The following is a 19,722-nucleotide window of genomic DNA, read 5'->3' on the forward strand; positions in this document are numbered from 1 at the left end:
TTGTACCGAGAGACGCGGAAAGCTTCAGACGGAGTGTTCCAGGGAGGCTCAGCTAGAGCCAATCTTTACTCAACCTGGTAATACTACAGGTAATTAGAACTCTTACCAGTGGAGTGATGTCTAGGGCTGACGAATTCTGGAAGATGTTGGCTTCAGGGGCAGCCAGTCCGTGTTATCCAAGGAGGTGGGGATGATCCACAGGGTCGACTCCAACCAGGGGTTCAAGATGGATCATCTTGAGTCAAGCGTCGAGGGATTCTTCCGTAGTGCGACCCGCGTTTGAAGCGACGGTTTAACTTGTTCCAGGCGAGTGAGTTTCCGGTTTGAGAGTGGATTGAGTCAGGGCAATGTGGCTTCGGAGAGTCTCTTTTTCAGGTAATACCTTCGTCAAGGGTCAGGTTCTAGACGTCGAGATGAACCTGGGGAAGCAAAAGAAAACATACAAACCCCAGTTCCATCATGCAAGTCTCGCGTGGCACATCACAGGACCTGTCATCTATCACTCCATGTTCTTCCCAACGTGAGATCATGCGCAACATCAGCTGCGACGACGATCCAACATGAGACTTTTTTCGTCTAGCACCGCGCTGCCCATCTCTCTTCTTCTGGCATCGGGTAAAACGGTGCCGGCTTGGTATCTTAGCCCTGGCCTAGCTCCCTCTAGTTCCTGAACAATGCCATCCTTGCACGTCCAAAACGCCCATGTCCTCGTCCCATCTTGACTGGTGGGTTCCCATGCCCGGATCTCTCCCGGCTCCAGAGCAGCGGGTCGGCCTTCGCTTACCAGATTCACCATGGAGCAGCCCCAATTTAGGCGAGCATCATTCTGTGGGACTCGCCGTCCAGGGGTCGCTCAGTATATATCCTTCGTAGCTCCGTGGAACCGCGGGCCTTTCCCCCAGGTTTGATCTTTTGGTTGTCGATCATCATGAAGTGGACAGTGCCTCTTCTCGCGGCTCTCATGCCGTGCTGGCTCGCCGCTGCCAGCATCTCGACAAAGGACCTGCTGGCTGAGCTACCCCAGTGCGCTGTAAGCCTTTCCCGTCTTTGGTCTGCGCCTCGCGCGGTCGCGCTAATCTGCCAAGTAGGGATCGTGCCTTGGCGATGCGATCTCAAAGTCTGACTGCGACTCTGCCGACGTCAAGTGTGTCTGCACTAACGAGAAGGTCATTCCGGTGGCTTCAGTATGCATCGCTGGAGGTTGTACGGTCAAGGAGTCTCTGAGTACGTCGATTTTCTTTATTGTTGGACTCTGCTAACTGGAAAGCTACTCAAAATATGACCAACACGTACTGCCAAGTCCCAGTCCGCGACAAGACGAGCCTCTTTATCAACGTAACCATCATCCTCGGCACCTTTTCCGGCATCTCGATTCTCCTACGTATCGGATCCAAGATTCTCATCACAAACTCCGACTTTGGCCTCGACGACCTCTTTATCGTTATCACCCTCATCTTCGGTATTCCCTCGACGGCGATGAACATTCACGGAACGGCCGGACACGGAGAGGGACGCGACATCTGGACACTCGAGTTTGACCAGATTACAAGTTTTGGCTTCTTCTTTTGGCTGCTCGAGGTGTTTTACTTTGCGCAGGTGTCCCTGTTGAAGATGTCGCTGCTGTTCTTCTACCTGCGCATCTTTCCTGGTCCTGCCCAGAAGTTGCTCTGGGGAACTGTCATCTTCAATGCCATTTATGGTGTTGCCTTCATCTTCTTGGCGGTATTTCAATGCTCGCCTATTAATTTCTTCTGGCTCAAATGGGATGGCGAGCACAAGGGAACATGGTGAGTGCTCTCAATCTCGCTGCGATAGCCTAGCTAACAGCATAGTGCCAACGTCAACGCCATCGGCTGGGCAAATGCCGCCATCAGCATTTCCCTAGATATCTGGATGCTGGCAATCCCGATGTGGTATCTTCGGAATCTGAAGCTGCACTGGAAGAAGAAGATTGGTGTCGCCGCCATGTTCATTGTTGGAACTTTGTGAGTACACTTCTCTGCCCTGAGTCATGATATTGGCTAACTTTTCAGTGTCACTATCGTGAGCATCATTCGTCTCCAGTATCTTGTCGACCTGGACTCTTCTCATAATCCCACGTACGACCAAACAGATGTTTCCATCTGGTCAACAGTCGAGATCAACGTGGGTATCATCTGTGCATCCATGCCCGCTCTTCGTATCCTTCTTGTCCGTCTCTTTCCCGTCCTCGGAGGTTCTTCCTACGATTCGAGCAAATACAACAACTACGGCGAGCAATACGGTCGCAAGTCACACATCATGAGCCGAAGCCGTGGCGCTCGCGTAGAACTCCCCTCTAGGACGGGGGACTCGATACACGCGCCGGAGCACGGCGGGATCGAGTTACAGAGGACGTTCAAGGTGCAGTATAGCGATGGGGGAGACGAGGCAAACCTTGTGACGGCGGATAAGTATAACAAGTCTCATGTAACAACTACTACGAGTGCACATAGCACTAGCGAGGTGTCTCTTTGATGTGGTATGGGTGGTTCTCTCAATAGCGTAATGGATAATAATAGATACTGTAGAATTAAACTACCGCTGATCACTACGCACGGTGAAGTCTTTATTTTGAGTAGAGTTTGTGAACCAGAGTGTTGGTTCCGTGATCGGCGGTCAAGGAGATTGCATCGTGTAAGTAGCGAGCAGGGGTTGATTGTGCACCATGAAGATCTGGGCCTGAGGGTCTTATACATGAGTGGGTTTATGCAGATGATACCGAAATGCAGAAAGCTCATCCTTAAGTGGATTCAAAGGATAGCAAGGTAGCATCAGCAATAATTGCAGTGACGCTATTCAAGCCCACGAGGTGATGCACCAAGGAATACGACAATCTTGTCTCATATGCTCCGACCTAATGAGAATACCCTCTCACTCACTCAATGATATTTATATACTCTCACTATAGAAGAGAGCTAGAAAAACTCCATATGCTCTGCTATCCGTGTGATGCCTTGGCCCTCCAGTCGTGGTTATTGCACCCCGCCACATAATCAATCTTGACAAAGCAACCCGCCTTGTACTCAACCTTGCCGCACTTCTTGCACGAAGACCGAATCTTCTGGTAGTACTCCCAGATATCATCACCAATCAACTCACAGCCGCTACCCTCAATAAAGACACCGCAGCCGATACCGTCCGACTTGGCCCAGCAGTTGCCGGTGAGGCGCCCTTCTCTGTTCAAGATGATTAGTGTTGTTTCTGGGTGTCTCACGGAGATGTCTTGAGCTTGCTGAGTCCCGTACCAGGTGGGATCTGCTCGATTCCGGCGCAATCTGTTAACGGCATAGTCGCAGTGCTTCACCTGCAAAAGGGGGCCGCCGCACTATTTTTGGTTAGTCATGGAGTAGGTGAAATGAAAGAAATAATACTGACCAGACCACTTCCCTGACAGTCATACTTAGGCTCGAAGGGCTTAGGCGGCGGAGGAGGAGGAGCCGTCTTTTCACAGATCACCTTGGGTCCCCCAGCCTTCTCAATAGCCTCTGAGATGCATTTGTTGTCAACATCAGAGCCCTCATTCATCTCTGCAGTCCACTCTCGGTTATCATCACCACCGCCATAGTTGAACTTGGGAGACCCTGCATCGATCCCACAGTTCTTGGCCTCCTCGATAAGACGTTTTCCGCTGTCTGTTGTGGACCATCCACCGCCCCAGACGTGGACGTTGCGACCGTCAACCTTGCACCCGGCCCAAGAGTTTCGCTGTTTGAGTGGTTCGGTGAGGTATCGAATCTTGTCCTTGTGGGCGACTCCCCCGGCCTTCCAGTTTCCTGGGTTGTCCTTGGAACTACTATCGCACCGATCAAGCACAATGTGCTTGAGATAGAAGACACAGTCCTCCTGAACAATCTCGTAGTCAATGTCTGGGGTCTCGTAGTCGATGATCAGCATGACTTCGTTGGGCGTGTATATGGTTGAGATGAACTTGGAACCGGGGTCTCGTCGTGCCCGAGCCTGTGCAGCCTCATAGAAGTGCTCAATGTTGCCGACCAGGACGTCCCGGTTCAGATAGCGGTTAGTCTGAAGGCCGAAACAGGCGGAGGAGTCTGGCTCAGGATGCTTATAGCCACTCATATCGACATCGATCATCCATCTGTCAGAGTCGGGATGAGACTCAACCTGCTGCTTGGGGAGGTCGGCTGCATCTCAGTTAAGTTTGCGTACAGTTCTCAAGGGGAAGAAATACTCACGGTAGTTTCCGCCGTCTTGTTCTTGTCGGCGTGTTCGTCCTCGTCTGATGGGGATCCCGCTAGGTCCCTAGGGGGTATTGTTAGGGGGAATCTGCCTATCTTGGACCACACCTCTGTAAGGATGTTGCTCATGCATTGTGATCCCAGACTGAACGAGCAAGTTGGTTGTTTCCGCCTTCTTCATACTTGCATCAATGTTCACATACGGCAGCGCATTCTCCTTCAGCGCTCATAGATCCTGTCTGCGTGGTCTAGTCCACCATGATTGCCATGATGCCTGCGACATGAGGAGCAATCATACTTGTTCCATTATGTTTAACGAAACAGGAGTCACAGTTGGTACTTGCGGATTCAACCAGCTCTCCGGGTGCGAAGGCGTCGAGTTTTTTGTTGTGATGGGAGCACCTCTAGCTTTCTGCTCTGACGTCGACTCACAAAACATCTTGACATTGACAATGTGTGCGTCAAAGGCCGATGAATTGGCAGTTCCTGCAGCAATACCAGCTACGTGGGTGCCATGCCCACGGTCGTCATCCTTTGCGGAATTAGCCCTTATCTCACAAGACACGCTATAAATCCGTAGGCAGTCGGCAAAAACTCACCATGGTCCAGCCGGGGGACAGAAAGGCGACTGGTCCTCGCTTTTTTCTCCAAGCCAGTGTACTTGCTGAAGATGCTGTGAGACAGCTTTATTCCGGTGTCAAAGACGTAAATGTTCACGCCAGGTCCCGGATGGTACTTCCAGATCGCCTCGTGGGCTTTATCAAGGTCAGTTCCAAAGTCTCGCCTCTCACGCTCATGCGGGACGCCTGCGGGCTCGCTGGTACGCTGCATCCACCCACCGGAGATCATGGCCATGTTCCAGGTTGTCCAGCATTTTCGAGTTTGTTTGTTCCATCTTTTGTCCATACTGGGGTCATCGGGGATGAAATCACGCTTGACCACGTCGCCCAATATTTCAGGGATCTCTTCCTTGTTGTAGTAGTTGTGATGGACGTACGCCACTCCAGGGTCATGTCGAATAATTTCATGAATGAAAGCGGAATACTCTTCCCGCACCGATAAGTGGTAGGCGTTGATGACGTTGAAGGGGTTGAAGGAGATTACTCTCTCGGTCAAGTTCAAGCCAGTGTTGGTAATGTGGTCATCGATAGTGTGGTTATCATGAAGCATGACAAGATACTCGTCGGCTGCTAGCTTAAACCCTTCCGGGACATGATACGGGGCTTTGGTAGGTGTCCAGGGAGCTAGAAACGTCGAGGCACCGGCTACGAGGGCAAATACCGCGATAACTCTCATTCTATCGGGAGCAGGCCGAACTAGTGTCGGTTTTCAAGGCAGAGAAGTGAGAAGGACTTGGTATTGGAAATAAGGGTTGGATAAGAGAGGGGATACGATGTGAGCTAATTCTAGAAACAAACTTCATGCTTCGTTAGTTATCTTATATCCTCAATCTTTAAGTACCCTTTGGGTTTCCCTAAGCATATCGATATCTAGAGATAGACCACAGCGGACGGTGATTTTCGACTCGGCATACAAGATTGCTAGGAAATGGGTCCAGATCCATGGCTCTCTAAGGAAATACTGCGCCTTATGCGGATACTAATTGCTGACGATATAAGCAACCATGTTACATTTTAGGTTATTTACAGTTTTTAGCTCTAGCCCAACAACAAGCATAAGTAGATCTCTATCGAGTGGATTCACGAGACTGTGAACCCCGACTTCTTACTAGGCAGCCAGTGTCGGCGGCTTGTTTAATGTTCCATGGAAGGAAGATAGTAGCAGTCACGCGAAAATTTGCTTGAGCTAAATGAAGGATCCTCATATGAGTGACTTAGCCTCATCCTTGGGCTGAATACCAGCTGCGCCTCGGGATATTGCAAAGGCAAGGCAGATTGTGAGAAATGACTGAGGGCCACGGAGGTTTGATGTTATCATAACCCGAATTGGACATCTATTGCAAAGGCTGAAGGCGAGCTTGAGAGTGAGAGACAGGCCTGATCCAGCAAATCGAAGCGTCTCACCTGCGAGTAGAAATCTGCGCATGATTTCTTCTGAAGCTATATACAATCAACCGCTATCACATATCCTCGGAGACTCGATAGGCTTGTTTTGGCCCCTTGCCAAGACGTGAGCTACGATAGCCCTACGGGGCAAAATCTCATCCAGCACAGCCCTACCGGAAAATCCTCCACTCAAGCCGATGTCAACTACTAGGATCCTTCTTCCTTCGCATTGGAAATAACGCAGAGGAACCCACCTTTGCTGACAGGGTACAAGCCATAACGGCTCCTACTCCGGTATATTGTTAGTTGTTTATGAGCCGCCGGGAGCGCTCAGTCGAGGTTACTGGTTGTCGTTCTCAAGAAGCCCCGGAGTCTCGGGACCGAAAAAAAGAGTAGGTCCGTTGCCAATGCTCCACCATCTCATCTCTTGCCGCAGTTGTCCTGGTTCTTAGAATGATGTTACACTACTCTTCAGCCCAGCCACGGAGGCTAGCAAGCTCTTTAGCAGTATATTACTCATCTAATGACCATTTAATGATGCCGGGCTACCACGAGTCAAAATGAGTTGAACATGAAACTTTTACGAAACCCCAGCATACCATAATCACTGGACGACTCCAGAATGGACTGCCAAAGGAGAGCTTGACTTAGATAGGAAAATTCAAGATCGGAAGCAAATTTAAAGCGATGTTCTCTCTCGACACCTGGTGATCTTCTTTGTCATGCGACACTCAGTCGCTGAGCGGCAGTGCAGGTGAGGCAACCCTTCCTGCAGCATCCCGGCGCGCGTTGGCCAAGTATTACTAGCAACTTAGCAAGGCTGGGTTTGCTGGTTCATCTAGAGGACCACCCGGAAGTATCCTGTTTTAGGGAACCTGCAGAAGGCCGTTGAATGTATTGTTGTGACTTAACCTATATCTAGTAGAGATCGAATACATCAAAACTTTACTATATTAGCAGGAAGAAGGAACAGACCAACCTCGAGCGGCGTAACGGAAGTGAGAACGGTGCGAGATGCGAAGTTCTGGAATCTGCAAACCACCCTTTTCGGAAAAGATGAGCCAGTGGGAAATCAACATGAAATTACCCACGACTAAACCCATCGAGAATTTCTCTAATCACCACCAACATTTCAAGGAGACTCTTCTTTTGCCGTGATGGACTGGTGAAACGCCAATACCCATGTCTCACAACTCGGCTTTGACCGTGGCTCCCCCTGTCCGCCGTCGTTACTCTCCGCTTACGCCCCAATGTCCCCGATGCTCAGCCCTAGGCAAAGTAAGAAGCTTGAATCCCGGCAATGTCGGTGTCGATTGGTAAGCATACGAGTTGGGCAACGCCTGTCGTGTGACCGTGACAATCAATGTTGAAGGCGGGCACATCCAAACTTCTAGACCTCGGGACTTGTTTTGATTGAGTATGGTGAAGCCTATAGTATATTTGCCACCCTTGGCTCGCCATCAGCGTGGCAAATGAAGGGTTGGTAAACTCGTGATTGTGTTTTTTGCTGTTGTAGCTGATGCCTTCTTGTCATCATTGCGGATTATAATGAATTGGTAAACTCGTCGCGATTCTCTGAAGAGCAATGCGCTCTCTAGGCACCAGGAATGTGACAGGAAGAGTACAGTAACAATCACAGGCACTTAGGTTAGAGATACTACCACATGCATGCAGATCAGTATGTCCTTGCCGGTCTTTGAGCAGGTGTGGTCAAGGGAAAACAGAGCAATTGGTTCCGAATATTAATCAAGGGGCTACTCTCATAGGATATAAAGCAACCATGTGTCTGCCTACAACGGCTGTTGCAGTCTGACACGCATTTATCTCAAACATAACGAAATCACTCACCTACCCTGTGCTTACGAAGACCTGGGTCGGAAGTCTTGGCAGTTTTGACAGCTTATCCTCCCAAAGAGGAAATTCTACTTCGAACCCATCTGTTTGGTTCAGCAACGGCGTTCCTGCATCTGACAATGCATTGGCATTGCAAAAGGACATAATATTCGACAAAAATTTGATCATTGTCCATATCCGGAATTGCAAGACAACTTGACTCCTTTTGAAGAATGCCTGTCATCTTGGCTTTTCCCGCTCACCTCGGCGACCTCGCTTACTTTTTGGCCCCCAAGCAACCATTCTCTTTTGGCCAGCTCACAGGGCAACGCTCGCTTCTACAGCCCAATTGCCAAGCCGCGGGTACTGTACCACCCCTGTACGGCACCGCCCCTGGAACGAGATTAGAACCAAAGATCCCGGCCGGCCCGTCGCTCGCAAAAAAACTCAATGGCAGAAAAGGCCTTGCCTTGGCCCTGCAGGCCTCAAATCAGAGCCAGTGCTTTGTCTGACATGTAGCAGTTGACCGGCAGGGCTTGCGGGGGAGGGAATCCTTCGTGGCCGCTTAGCTGCCTTGCTGGTCATGGGGCTGTGGAGAACAACGACGCCGATCACAAGCAGGCTCGCAATGAAATGGCCTTATAAGGTTTAGAGGGGGATGCCAATTTGCCTGTCTTGTTGTCTTTTGCTCGTGTTTTGCCTATGGATCACTCAGTAGCTGTGAGAATAAGGAGAAAGAGGAGAAAAGCACGCAAAGACAAGCATCTCTACCATCCATCTGACGTCTGGATAGTCTCGCATCGAGACATTAAGGTTCTGGCACCCACGTCGTCTACTTGGTGGCTGAGACAGGTGGTCAGCAAGGATGCCAGCGCCTTGTCCACGCAGGATCCTTCAGCTCTCACTTTGTGGAGAGCAACCAAGTCATCGGCCTTCAGCCCAATTCGTGCTGCCAAGCCCGGACCGTTGGGGGTTTTGGCACCGACTCGTCCAATCGATGACCTTCTCGAGACCGACCCATCCAATCCAAGCCTTGCTTTGCCCGTATCCCTGCCCTGTGGGCTCTGCTGCACCTCGATAATCACCAACCCCCAAGCCTCTTTGTGTCGCTCTTTCTTAAGCATGTCCCGTCCTTTCGTTCTTCTGTCGGCTTACTCTTCGTCTTTCTTAACTTGTCCACGTCGGTGGAAACGCTTGATTCTTCACCATGTCCCAGGAACATGCCGCGCTGATCAAGGAGTTGGGACTGACATGTCCCAGAGGCGGAGATTTCTACGTTTGCGACAAGGCCAAGGTTCAATTCATCGGCTGCTGCGCTATCGATCCCTGCGCCAACGATGGCATCTGCCCCGAGGACCAACTGGTCCTCTCCAGCTTCACCAAGGCCAAGTATCACGACCTACCTCCGCAAAGCTGCGACAACAGCACCAGCACCGACGAGGATGAAGAAGCCCTGTGGTATACATGTGGCTTTACGAACCCGCCCTTTCTCGGATGCTGCACAACCAACCCCTGCGGAGACGCCGTATGTCCGTCGGAAAATCTGGCTCCCGCTGTTCTATCAGACAACTCGACGTTTCGCAATAATTTTCTCAACCCAAAAGGATTCAATGAGAAGGCGACGCAATCGACACTTGTTGTGAAGCCAAGCTCCACGGCTCTTGGAGATCTGGAAGGCGTAAGTGACAGTGAGAACTCTGCGTTGGGTGCTGGGGCAGTCGCTGGTATCTGTGTTGCTGCCATCATTATCGTTCTTCTGCTTGTCGGTGCGCTCTGGAGACTCTGGTATGTTGTGTTTGTTGATCAAGGCGTCTTTATACTGATATCTACAGGCAATCGAGGTTGACGAAACGAGCCGTGTCTAACCACCGTCTCTCATTATCACCAACCTATACTCCCTTCCTCAGCCCCAACCCTTCAGACCCAGGTGGCAAGAGGCTCAGCCATGCCGTGACCGTTCCCATGGTCGACGCATTCGCCGATTGGCATCCGGCACCAGGGAGGTTGCATAGCCAGGATGTTGTTTTCTGGGTTGGCTGGATCTGGGATGTTATCTTGACATTGGTGCCTCTTTGCTTCATCGGTATGCCCTATCATCTGCCTTGTTTAAATCTGCAGAAACTAATCATGCACTAGCCCTGCCTATTGTCGCCGTTTATCTGGATGGTCAACAACCCTCCGACTATGGCGAGAGGGTGGTTGAACTGACCCGTCTGAGTCCATCCATCTATCCGATTCTTTTTGCAGCTATTGCGAGCCGCTTCTACAAGAACGTCTCTCGCTGGTGTCTAGAGAGACCTGATGGTATTGGCCTCGCTGCCCTGGAACAAATCTTTGGAAGTCGAAGCTTTGCTGCTGCCATCGAAGGAGTCTTTTTCATTCGCACTCAACTCTCTGTCGGGCTCATTATCCTCTTCACCTGGGCCATGTCTCCCCTTGGAGGTCAAAGTGCATCTAGACTTCTCTCCATTGGTAACAGCGCCGTCGCAACAAACGTCAGCGTCTACTTCTCCGATCCAAGCTACCAGGTTTCGTACTACCCGTCCTCGTTGACCCAAGAGGACAACAGCGCGAGCATCACGGCATTGTACTCAGCCACTCTTCTCTCCTCTCAGGAGCAAAAGAGGTCTTCCAGGGATCTTTGGAACTTGCCCAAGATTCCTCAGTGGCCAAGGAGCAAGAAGCTTGGAGAGTGGTACGAGGTAAACGAGGATGCTCTCAGCAATGACGCCAACTCCTACATATCCCTCCTGGGTATCAAAGTTCAGGGTCTTTCGGGTGTCAGTGGCGAGACACGATTCAACTTTACAACTCAGACGTCCTACGCCGACTTTGAGTGCGCTCATACTAAGAATATCAAAGTCGATACTCTCGCGCATGCCGGATTTCCAACTCAGCATTTTGGTACCACAGTCTGGGTCGAGGAAGGAAAGAATTCGACCAGCAAGACCGATCCGTCGCCGCTCCATCTATCATACATCAGCTATGGACGGACTAACGAGGATTCTGGAAACCCCATTTGGGCCATCATCAACTGCACCATGCAGACCGTTACGGTAGAGACAGAGCTCCGCTGTGGTCCAAGCCCCTCGGCGACGAGCTGCTCTGCGTTCCGTCAACGCCGTGTAAACGGTCATGCGTCCTCTAACCGCCCTCCGTCGATCCTATTTCGGAACAACAATGCAGAAGACAGTGCCAATGATGTCCAGCAAGTTCTCAAGTTCTGGCCCACGTCATCCGGAGAAGTCCTCATCGGTGCGGCATCCCCTACGGAGAACTACATCATGGGCGAGTTGCATCCGTTTGCAGGCCAGAAGCCTAGAAGATGGGCTGGCAGTGACCTGGATGTCTTTCCTGACGAGTTCTCGAGACGCTTCACCACAGCTTTCAACACTTTCTGGGATGCTACGCTGAACCCTCTCACTCACACCAACGTCTCCTTCGGTGAACTTCCTGAAATCAACGTCTTGTCTTTTGATGAACCCAGCGCTCAGCCATTCATGAACTCGACTATTGGAGAAAGAATTGTCTCTCACAGGGTTTACAAGTCCAACCGGGCCTGGGTTTCCCTGCTTCTTACTACAACTTTGCTCTTGGAGCTCCTCGCCATCCTCGGACTTACCCTTCAGTTCTTTATTCGTGGACCTGACATCTTGGGATTCGCGAGCACCATGACGAGAGATAACCCCTATGTGCCTGTCGCCCCTGGTGGATCCAACCTCGACGGTCCAGACAGGGCAAGGATGCTTCGGGATCTTCGACTACAGCTGGCGGATGTGCGTCCTGATGATGCAAATGGATACATTGCGGTCAGAGCAGTTCCCTCATTGGGATCTCAGGAGGATGTAAGAGGGATAACAAAGCAGGAGCGCAAAGCAGCAATCAGGCCATTGGACCAGAAGAAGTTGTATACTTGAGCAGACCTGTATGAAAAGGGGTAACATGTTTGATTTCGGGTTGGTATCCACAAGCATGGCGTAATATATAATGATGAAATTGAACTTTTAAACCTGATTATCTACCGATATCTTTCTCGGCTCTCCCAAACTATCGTTTTGTATCATTCAGAAGAATCATCATCCTTGCCAAGTGCATTCTCGCTCGGGCGTTCAGGAACGAGGAAAACGGCAAATGACGTAGATGGGAGTGAGATGCAGAACATGACAAAGGCCACAATGAGGTTGGTGAGAGGAGCAACCTTGGCAGCTCCAACACCAAAGGCCAAGCATGATCCGAGAGACTCGAAAGATCGAACCAGACCGACGGCGAGAGTCAGAGTTTCGACGTCGTCGAAGAAGGTTCCCAGAATCCAATAGACAAACATGTAGTGGGATTCGTTCATGAATCTGTGAAAGTTAGTGGCAAATTCATACAAAAGCCAAGATCAACTTACCGAAGCAGAACTTGAACGGCAAAGCCACGGCCAAAGCCCGGAAGATCCCAATCCAGGGTCACGGGAGGGTTGGCGCCGCGATACTCCAACTCCATAGCAAATTGCCAGCCAAACAAGGCAGTCATGAAGACAGCCAAAAAGACCCATGTGATTCTGGCAAGCTGAGGTCGGCTAATGGTCTTGAGATCAAAGAACCATCCCCAGAAAATGTTGGCAGCAGTAGCAGCAATACCCGAGGTCAGAGAAGCCAAAGTTCGAGATCGCACGGAAAAGTAGTTGACAAGGTAAATGCCGAGATACGTGCTGTTCCAGTTGAAGCCGACGAGAATCGGGATAAGGAGATAGAACTGCTTTCGCCTCAAGAGGGCAGCCCATTTCTTGGCTTGGTCTTTGACGCTCTTTTTGGTCTTGGTGTGGGGGAGTCGGGAGCCGTCTGAGCGGATGACCTTTTCTGGTGGTGAGATGAGAAAGGCGAGGGGAAGGCCGAGACATTGGAGAGCGATGAGGACCAGATAAGTTGTGTATCCAACACGGCCTCGCTTTCCTGACTTGACGTTGAGTGAGAGTTGGATAGAAGAGCCGATGAGTTGACCAAGTTCACGCAGACCCAACCAGATGCCGGCTACTCAAGTCAGTAATGAACTGTGTGAAGCGTCATATAACTTACTGAACTTTCCACGGTCCTTGACATCGGCATATCCCAGCGCAATAGCACCCTCAGATGCCCACAGCGCAGAAGCGGCGATACCACAGGTTGCACCACCAAAGAGAACAAACCACTCAACTCCGTATCGGTTGTTGGTGTAAAGGGCCGCCGAGTAAGGCGCATACCCGAGTGTACCGATGATAAGAACCCACTTCAGTCCGATCTTGTTGGCAAGGATTCCAAACAGGGAGCAGCCAAAGACCATGATGCCAAAGGTAAGGGAGTTGGCGCCATTGACCAGGTATGGCTCTTGCTGACCGCCAGCGCCCGTGTCTGAAGAGCCAGTCAGTATTTTCCAGGTGTTGAATGTGATAAACCGTGTATCGTGTGTCACATACTGTTCAGAGCATTCCAAATTCCGGGTTGGGTGAACGAGATCAATCCGACGATAATGACGTTGAATAGGGGACTGCGATACCATCGTGTGAATCGCGACACGGGCTTTGTCTGCTCCTCCGGCGACGTCGCATTCTGTTCGATACCAAGCGAAGGGTCCTCGTGATCCCTATCGCTGCTGCTGTCGAGAACCGCGTTTGGGGTCGACATTTTGAAAAGTTTGAAGAGCTGAGCAAAAGTGCTCGGCCAAGCCAGGGGATCTTTATTATATCAAAGATTTCACACCGAGGAACGGTTCACAAAAAGAGTGGATTTTGATGCTCATTTTCTACCTGATTGGGCTAGCAAGTCGCAATCCCGCCGACCGTTACATTGTCCAAGTGGACGTGTCCCCTCTTGGTAACAGTCCGGTGTTTTCGTGCTTTACAGGGACGATGGCGACATGGAGGATCCATCGCGAACCTCATATCAAGATAATTTGTTTGTAGTTATCAAGTTGTAAAAAGAATACCCGACTTATAACCTTAAACTCAACTTGGAACAAGGGCCCTCACCATCTCGGCCGTACCCAAGAGGCGAGGTTTGCTCTCCAACCAATCATGTCTCGAGAACTGATAAGCCGAGCTTCAACTGACTCGAGTCGGAACCCCCCAGTCACTTGGCTTCTCCGCATCATCCTCCCCATGTCTTGTCCTGTCCCATTCTTTTCCCATCCTCATCTCCCACAGGCTCCTCTCCCAAATCGCGTGCTTTAGCCCCCCCTCGGCCTCAGATCAACCTCCGAAAACATCTTGCACCACCACATGCAGATGGCTGCTGCTGCTGCTGACCTGCGCTCCGTGACTCTGGCTCAGACATCCCCGCAGGGCGATGGGGACGATTCGCCACGCCCGAGACAGGCTGCGTGTCTTGTGTGTCGCCGATCCAAGATCAAGTGCGACTGGAAGCCTCACCAGGCGAGATGCAGGAGATGCGTCCAGCTCGACTGCGAGTGTATACGGCCTGCGTATCATCCGGGACGCCAAAAGGGCATTAAAAAGTACATGACCCCGTGTGTCGCGTGTGTAGTACTGACCGTGTCTAGTAAACGAACTGGACTTGACAAGGCGCTGTATCAGATTGACCAAGCCGTCAAGAGAGCGCGTTCAGCGGGACAGAAGAGTCCAGAGGATGATAGGATCCTGTCGCATCTGCAGGACCTGCTCAGCGGCGTCAATACACCAGAGCCGCCGCCGACGCGAGGGAATTATGGTTCTGCCAGTGGAAATGGAGATGACGACGCGTACTCGGATGAGGGGGAAGAGGAGGAGCAAGATACCGTGACCATGCCCGATTTCATTCAACGGACAGAGCAGAGTCTTGCTATTGACGATGCTGAGAATCCGCTTCAATTGCTTGCGAGAGCATCGTACATCCAGCCATCGCCAGAGTCAAGGCATGGTAATTCGCCACAGCAAGCCCATACTGCGAGTACCCAGGGTCAGACCGAGGATGAGATCCAGGCATTTTTTGCTCCTGCGCAGGTGCATCTAGACGTTGGACCAGACGTCGATCCCGTCTCGCTGGGTCTCGTGTCCGAGGACGAAGCTGATAATCTGTTCAACTTGTGAGTATGCATGCACGAGTCAAGTTTGTAGCTGACGTTGTAGCTTTCATCGTAACCTCGCGCATACTCGATGGGGTCTTGATCCCAGGCTTTACACTGTCGAATTCACTCGCTCGAGATCGGCTTTTCTCTACACCTCCATCATGGCGGCATCGGCACTCTTTTTACCGTCAGCTGCCGCCCTTTCAAAACGACTGTCAAATCACGCGAGGACTCTGGCCCACAGGGTCATGGTGAATCGATACAGATCCGTCGAGATTGTTCTTGCGTTCATGGTGAATATCCCGTGGATGTTTCCTGGACAGCACTCTACAGACGACGAGACGTGTACCTACATTTCCATCGCCAACACTGTGGCTACGGATCTGTCGCTGCACAAGAGTCTTGTATCGCCAGAGATGGTTGGATCTGGTTCTGGAATTGGCCTAGCCAGAGGTGACTGCATGGATCCTCGATCTGCTCTGGCTATGGACGGCTTCCCTGAAATTGATCCTTGGTCAGAACGAGGAAGACTTCTACTCCGGAATCGAGAGCGGGCCTGGATATCTCTGTTTGTGCTAGAACGAGGGTAAGTGTTTTGACCTTTTCTCAAACTTTACTGACGCTGTTAGAATGTCTTTGGCCCGTGGACGACCTTTTTCTGTGCCCATGACTCGATCTCTAAAGGACTGCGATAACTGGCACCGATCCGAGTATGCAGATCCTCTCGATGGGCATCTTGTTTCTATGGCAGTTTTGAGAAGAGATTTGGTATGTTTCGTGACTCCAAGTTGAACCATGCTAATTATGTAGGACGCCCTCTTTGCGACTGTTCGCGCTCTATGCGATGGATCACAAATGGCATCTAGTGACGGTTCATTGATTGCCCAATCGTAAGTTACTCAAAAGCTTCCGGTATAAACCTAACATTGTGTAGCATCCAAGGTGCGATCGAACGATTCTTTGATCAGTGGCACACGGAATGGGGAGTTTCAATAGGAAAGGGTCCAGGTAAGACTAACAATCAAAGAATCGCACCCGACAACTCATGCTGACCATCAGACCGTCGTCTTCCCCCATACGTTGAGATTCTAGTCACTCATACCAGACTCTCCATTTACGGCGGTGTTATCAACCATCCAACTGCTCCGTTGGAGGTTCGTCGCTTCTTCCACACAGCCGGTCTCTCCTCGGCCCTCAACGTCATGCGCGCTGCGATTCAGGGAGAATCTCAGCTTCAGTCGATGCCCAACAACACAGCCATCATGATCTCCTTTGCAGCCTGCTTTGCCCTGACTCTCAGTTCATACACCACCGGTGGATCTGCTCTTGCGCCGAGCGTTCGAAACCTCATCGACGAAACGGCCACTGTCCTTGAGAGAATAGGCAAGGTTACTCGGCACCGAAACGGACTCTCAGTCATGTACGGCAAATACCTAAAGCAGATTGTAAGACGAGCAGCAACCGGAGATGGCATCACAGGTGCTCCAGTCAGAAACATGTCTATCACCGTCACTGAGAGCGCACCCATCGCAACGCCGAATAGTTTCTTGGAACCGCAGACCTTATGGCCGGAACCTATGCACTTTTCTGCCATGTCGGACGATCAGATTGTTCAAGCTCTCAACCAGCCTGGAAACGACTTTGAACCTTCGTTTGGTGGACTTTCATGGGACGACATGACGAATTTCGAGTGGCTTTACTGGCCTGAAGTGGGTATATAAAACGGTATTCGGTAATGCCGTTGTGTGCTGATATGTGTTGTTTTTTATTGGGGCCGAGGTCCTTTGAGAGAGAAGTGCTGTCATGATCAATAGGAATGAACTATCGTGCAGAATATATCAATGCTATATTGCAACTTTCGATCAATACATGGCTCCAAGGCAGCCTACGAACCAGCATCACAGCCAACCAGATCGCTGAGTTCAACCAGGGTTCTTCATTCATGTTTGCAATCATAAAGCTAACGCGAAGAACAATGGAAATAGTTCTCTTGCTTTACTTCCTGATAACACTCTCTGACTCTTCCAGGGCTTACATTTGTCCATTAAACGTTCGACAAGGACGTTTGCCCTGGTATCTCTGCATCGTGACTTGCCCAATTACTAAAATAAAACCAAAGATGAGTATCTTGAAAGGCCGTCCTTTGATAATCATGTATATAATCATATGCTATCATGCAGAGTGTATCAAATATATGCAAATGCCATCACGCAAGAAATCAACGCAGAGTCTCCCGTTCAGCTGAGCGAATTCCAGCACCCAGCCAGTTATTCCCAAAAGATGTAAGGTATCGAAGCTTCTCCATAAACACAAACGTCAAAACAGTATGCGGCCTAAACAGTCAGACAAGTTTTAGAAGAAGACGGGAGACATACGTTAGGCGTAGCCACGCGGGTGTCCAGCCTCTCATGAGGAACAGGGCGCCTTCTTCTCGAAGACCGGAGCGGAGGACTTGGAGGAGACCTTCTTTTCCGGCGCTTGATTGAATTCGGCTCTTCAAGACGTCTGCCGGGGCGCAGAGTGTTGTGGCCATTGTACCGGCCATCAGGGATGAGATGGCATGGGTCTTGGTGTCGTCTCCGAAACCAAGGTGGCCAGTCAGATATTGCTTCGCAGAAGAGTATCTAACAGGTTAGCTTATGCACGGAAGAGTAGTTGAATACTTACGTAGCTATCTGCGACACATCTGGGCATGATTAGCATGATTCACAAAGCCAGAGCCAGTACTTACTCATCAAAACACTTCTCGCGATATTGGGTGTGAGGCCCTTCCAGAAGGCTCCCATTCCCTCATCTCTGTAGACTCTCGCCAAAGCGTCAATCGCGTTGGAATACTGAAATTGCTGGGCTGGCGCCTTTGCTCCATCGGCACACATCCGCACAAGGATGACCTCGGCAGGGTTACCAACGAGACCAGCAACACCACCAGCTACGCCTGCGCAAGCAATGTTCTGTGTTACTGAAAGCTTCTTTGCGCCAGTGTAGTTGAGGAGTTTGTCGGAGAAGTAAGTGTGGAAGCCGAAGCGGGCGGTCGAGTATGTTCCTTGACGAAGGATGGAGGCGGACAGACCAGTCCAAAGAGAGGGGATGCCTACACTGTCAGCAGATAATATGCTATATAGAGCTGTGAACTCACCATCTCGAGCTGCAAATCGGTATAAAACGTTGAGCATAGACGTCTTTGATTTCAACACTTGCATGCGACTGTGGGTGTTAGTGCTGAGAACGGGATGAATAGCTGCGTCAAAGACTGACTATTTGGTCTGATCCAAAGGATGTGCTATCCTGTATCAGCACGACTTCCTTCATCGACATCAATATCAATACTTACTGAAGCACACTGCCATGCAAGCAGCAGCACCGCTGTCACAGTCAGCTCAAGTCCACGCACTCTCGGGTCAACTCACCCCAGCCAGAACGGCTCTCTCTGTTTCTGTTTAGAAGCCATATCGAATCATACACTCAAACAATCAGCACCATCACACGACTCCTCACCTCTTGCTCCTCTTGTATAACCCAGAGTCGTCCTCGGAGTCCAAATCTAATCCCGAGATCCCGGACCCCCGGAATGTGGGGTCCGTCCACTCGGCCACAACTCTGGCTCCCGCCGAATCCTCCATTGTCCACAAAACCACGTCGTCTGCCTCGGAATTGCCTGTCATGTCGCATCAAGACAAATCGCCCGAAATGTCCAAGCTCTCTGCTCCTCTCAAGGCTCTGATCAATGCGCCTTTTGCGCGTCCTGGCCCCAGGCCTGCGCCGCAGCAGGTCCAGGAGCTGTTCGAGTCCATCGCGAATGATGCTGCCGTGAGGAACCTCGGCATTCGGTCCTGGCTCACTGTCTCGGTATGGGCTCACTTTTGAGCAGAGTAAAGCAATCGCTAACTGTTTAGGCTGCTGCTACATTCACTCTCAACTCTCCCGACTCTCTCCCTGTCCTCCACCGCGTCGCGTCCTCCAAGCAGCCTGACTCGGCTGTCCAGAATGCCGAGTTCATCCGGGAAGTCGGCCTCAAGTGTATCGGCTTCAACGGTATCCCCCGAACCATCAACTCCCTCAATGCGTTCCACGCATCGCTCCCCGAGGACGTAGCGTCCAAGCTCAGCACAACACCGAGTCGACAGCCGACACCCGAGAACCTCGAGGCCACACTGAAGCGGGGTAGAGATCTCTGGGACTCTGTGTATAGACCATTTGAGGATAAGCTACTAGAGAAGCTGGCGCTGGCACATCCTGATCTACCTGTGCATATTCTTAGCAGTCACTATGCTGCCCTGTTTACCGATCCTCCTCCCGCTGAGCGAGGTTCATTGGCGAGCATCGGCCGAGTCCATACTTCCATGTTGGGCATCTCATGCTTGAGAGCGCAGACGGGTGTTGGACCCCAGGTCTTGTCACATGTATTCGGTCTAAGAAAGGCGCTGGAGGACGGAACTTACAAGAACGATATAGACGGAGAGACCGAGGAGGGCGTCAAGTACCTGGCCAGCGATGAGGGTGGTCACTGGATCCTCAACACAGTCGACAAGATTGTGGAGGCCATTGGCGGAAGCAGCTTTGCGCCAGGAAGAGAGTCAAAGCTGTAGAGTAGATCGTAGATAGCGATAGAGTTGAAGAACCATTTAGCGCAGCAAGAATAGCAT

The 19,722-nt window shown here is 51.0% G+C and overlaps 7 protein-coding genes across 7 annotated transcripts; 4 read left to right on the top strand and 3 right to left on the bottom strand.

The window, feature by feature from the left end:
• Positions 1–928: 928 nt before the first annotated feature.
• On the top strand, positions 929–2,496 carry NCS57_01275000 (CFEM domain-containing protein; the record flags this gene model as incomplete). The annotated part of the gene is made up of 5 exons (XM_053062415.1): positions 929–1,030; positions 1,089–1,224; positions 1,268–1,787; positions 1,833–1,985; positions 2,034–2,496. The coding sequence occupies 5 exons, from the start codon at positions 929–931 to the stop codon at positions 2,494–2,496; spliced, it is 1,374 nt and encodes a 457-aa protein (XP_052908943.1).
• Positions 2,497–2,959: 463 nt separating this feature from the next.
• Positions 2,960–5,513, bottom strand: NCS57_01275100 (Peptidase-S8 domain-containing protein; the record flags this gene model as incomplete). Its single annotated transcript, XM_053062416.1, has 5 exons — positions 2,960–3,346; positions 3,397–4,163; positions 4,215–4,281; positions 4,516–4,703; positions 4,817–5,513. 5 exons carry the CDS (start codon positions 5,511–5,513, stop codon positions 2,960–2,962), a joined length of 2,106 nt encoding a protein of 701 aa, XP_052908944.1.
• A 3,750-nt stretch (positions 5,514–9,263) lies between these two features.
• NCS57_01275200 (uncharacterized protein) lies at positions 9,264–11,973 on the top strand (the record flags this gene model as incomplete). The annotated part of the gene is made up of 3 exons (XM_053062417.1): positions 9,264–9,841; positions 9,889–10,139; positions 10,193–11,973. 3 exons carry the CDS (start codon positions 9,264–9,266, stop codon positions 11,971–11,973), a joined length of 2,610 nt encoding a protein of 869 aa, XP_052908945.1.
• Positions 11,974–12,116: 143 nt separating this feature from the next.
• NCS57_01275300 (uncharacterized protein) lies at positions 12,117–13,701 on the bottom strand (the record flags this gene model as incomplete). Its single annotated transcript, XM_053062418.1, has 4 exons — positions 12,117–12,402; positions 12,450–13,071; positions 13,117–13,428; positions 13,494–13,701. 4 exons carry the CDS (start codon positions 13,699–13,701, stop codon positions 12,117–12,119), a joined length of 1,428 nt encoding a protein of 475 aa, XP_052908946.1.
• Positions 13,702–14,294: 593 nt separating this feature from the next.
• NCS57_01275400 (uncharacterized protein) lies at positions 14,295–16,800 on the top strand (the record flags this gene model as incomplete). The annotated part of the gene is made up of 7 exons (XM_053062419.1): positions 14,295–14,530; positions 14,576–15,097; positions 15,141–15,665; positions 15,709–15,847; positions 15,890–15,969; positions 16,014–16,087; positions 16,139–16,800. The coding sequence occupies 7 exons, from the start codon at positions 14,295–14,297 to the stop codon at positions 16,798–16,800; spliced, it is 2,238 nt and encodes a 745-aa protein (XP_052908947.1).
• Positions 16,801–17,297: 497 nt separating this feature from the next.
• NCS57_01275500 (uncharacterized protein) lies at positions 17,298–18,527 on the bottom strand (the record flags this gene model as incomplete). Its single annotated transcript, XM_053062420.1, has 7 exons — positions 17,298–17,412; positions 17,455–17,703; positions 17,747–17,765; positions 17,811–18,170; positions 18,216–18,329; positions 18,411–18,442; positions 18,487–18,527. The coding sequence occupies 7 exons, from the start codon at positions 18,525–18,527 to the stop codon at positions 17,298–17,300; spliced, it is 930 nt and encodes a 309-aa protein (XP_052908948.1).
• A 212-nt stretch (positions 18,528–18,739) lies between these two features.
• On the top strand, positions 18,740–19,665 carry NCS57_01275600 (uncharacterized protein; the record flags this gene model as incomplete). The annotated part of the gene is made up of 2 exons (XM_053062421.1): positions 18,740–18,925; positions 18,973–19,665. The coding sequence occupies 2 exons, from the start codon at positions 18,740–18,742 to the stop codon at positions 19,663–19,665; spliced, it is 879 nt and encodes a 292-aa protein (XP_052908949.1).
• Between the last annotated feature and the right edge of the window lie 57 nt (positions 19,666–19,722).

This window comes from Fusarium keratoplasticum, chromosome 10 (genome assembly GCF_025433545.1).
Source record: "Fusarium keratoplasticum isolate Fu6.1 chromosome 10, whole genome shotgun sequence".
Lineage (NCBI taxonomy): Eukaryota > Fungi > Ascomycota > Sordariomycetes > Hypocreales > Nectriaceae > Fusarium > Fusarium keratoplasticum.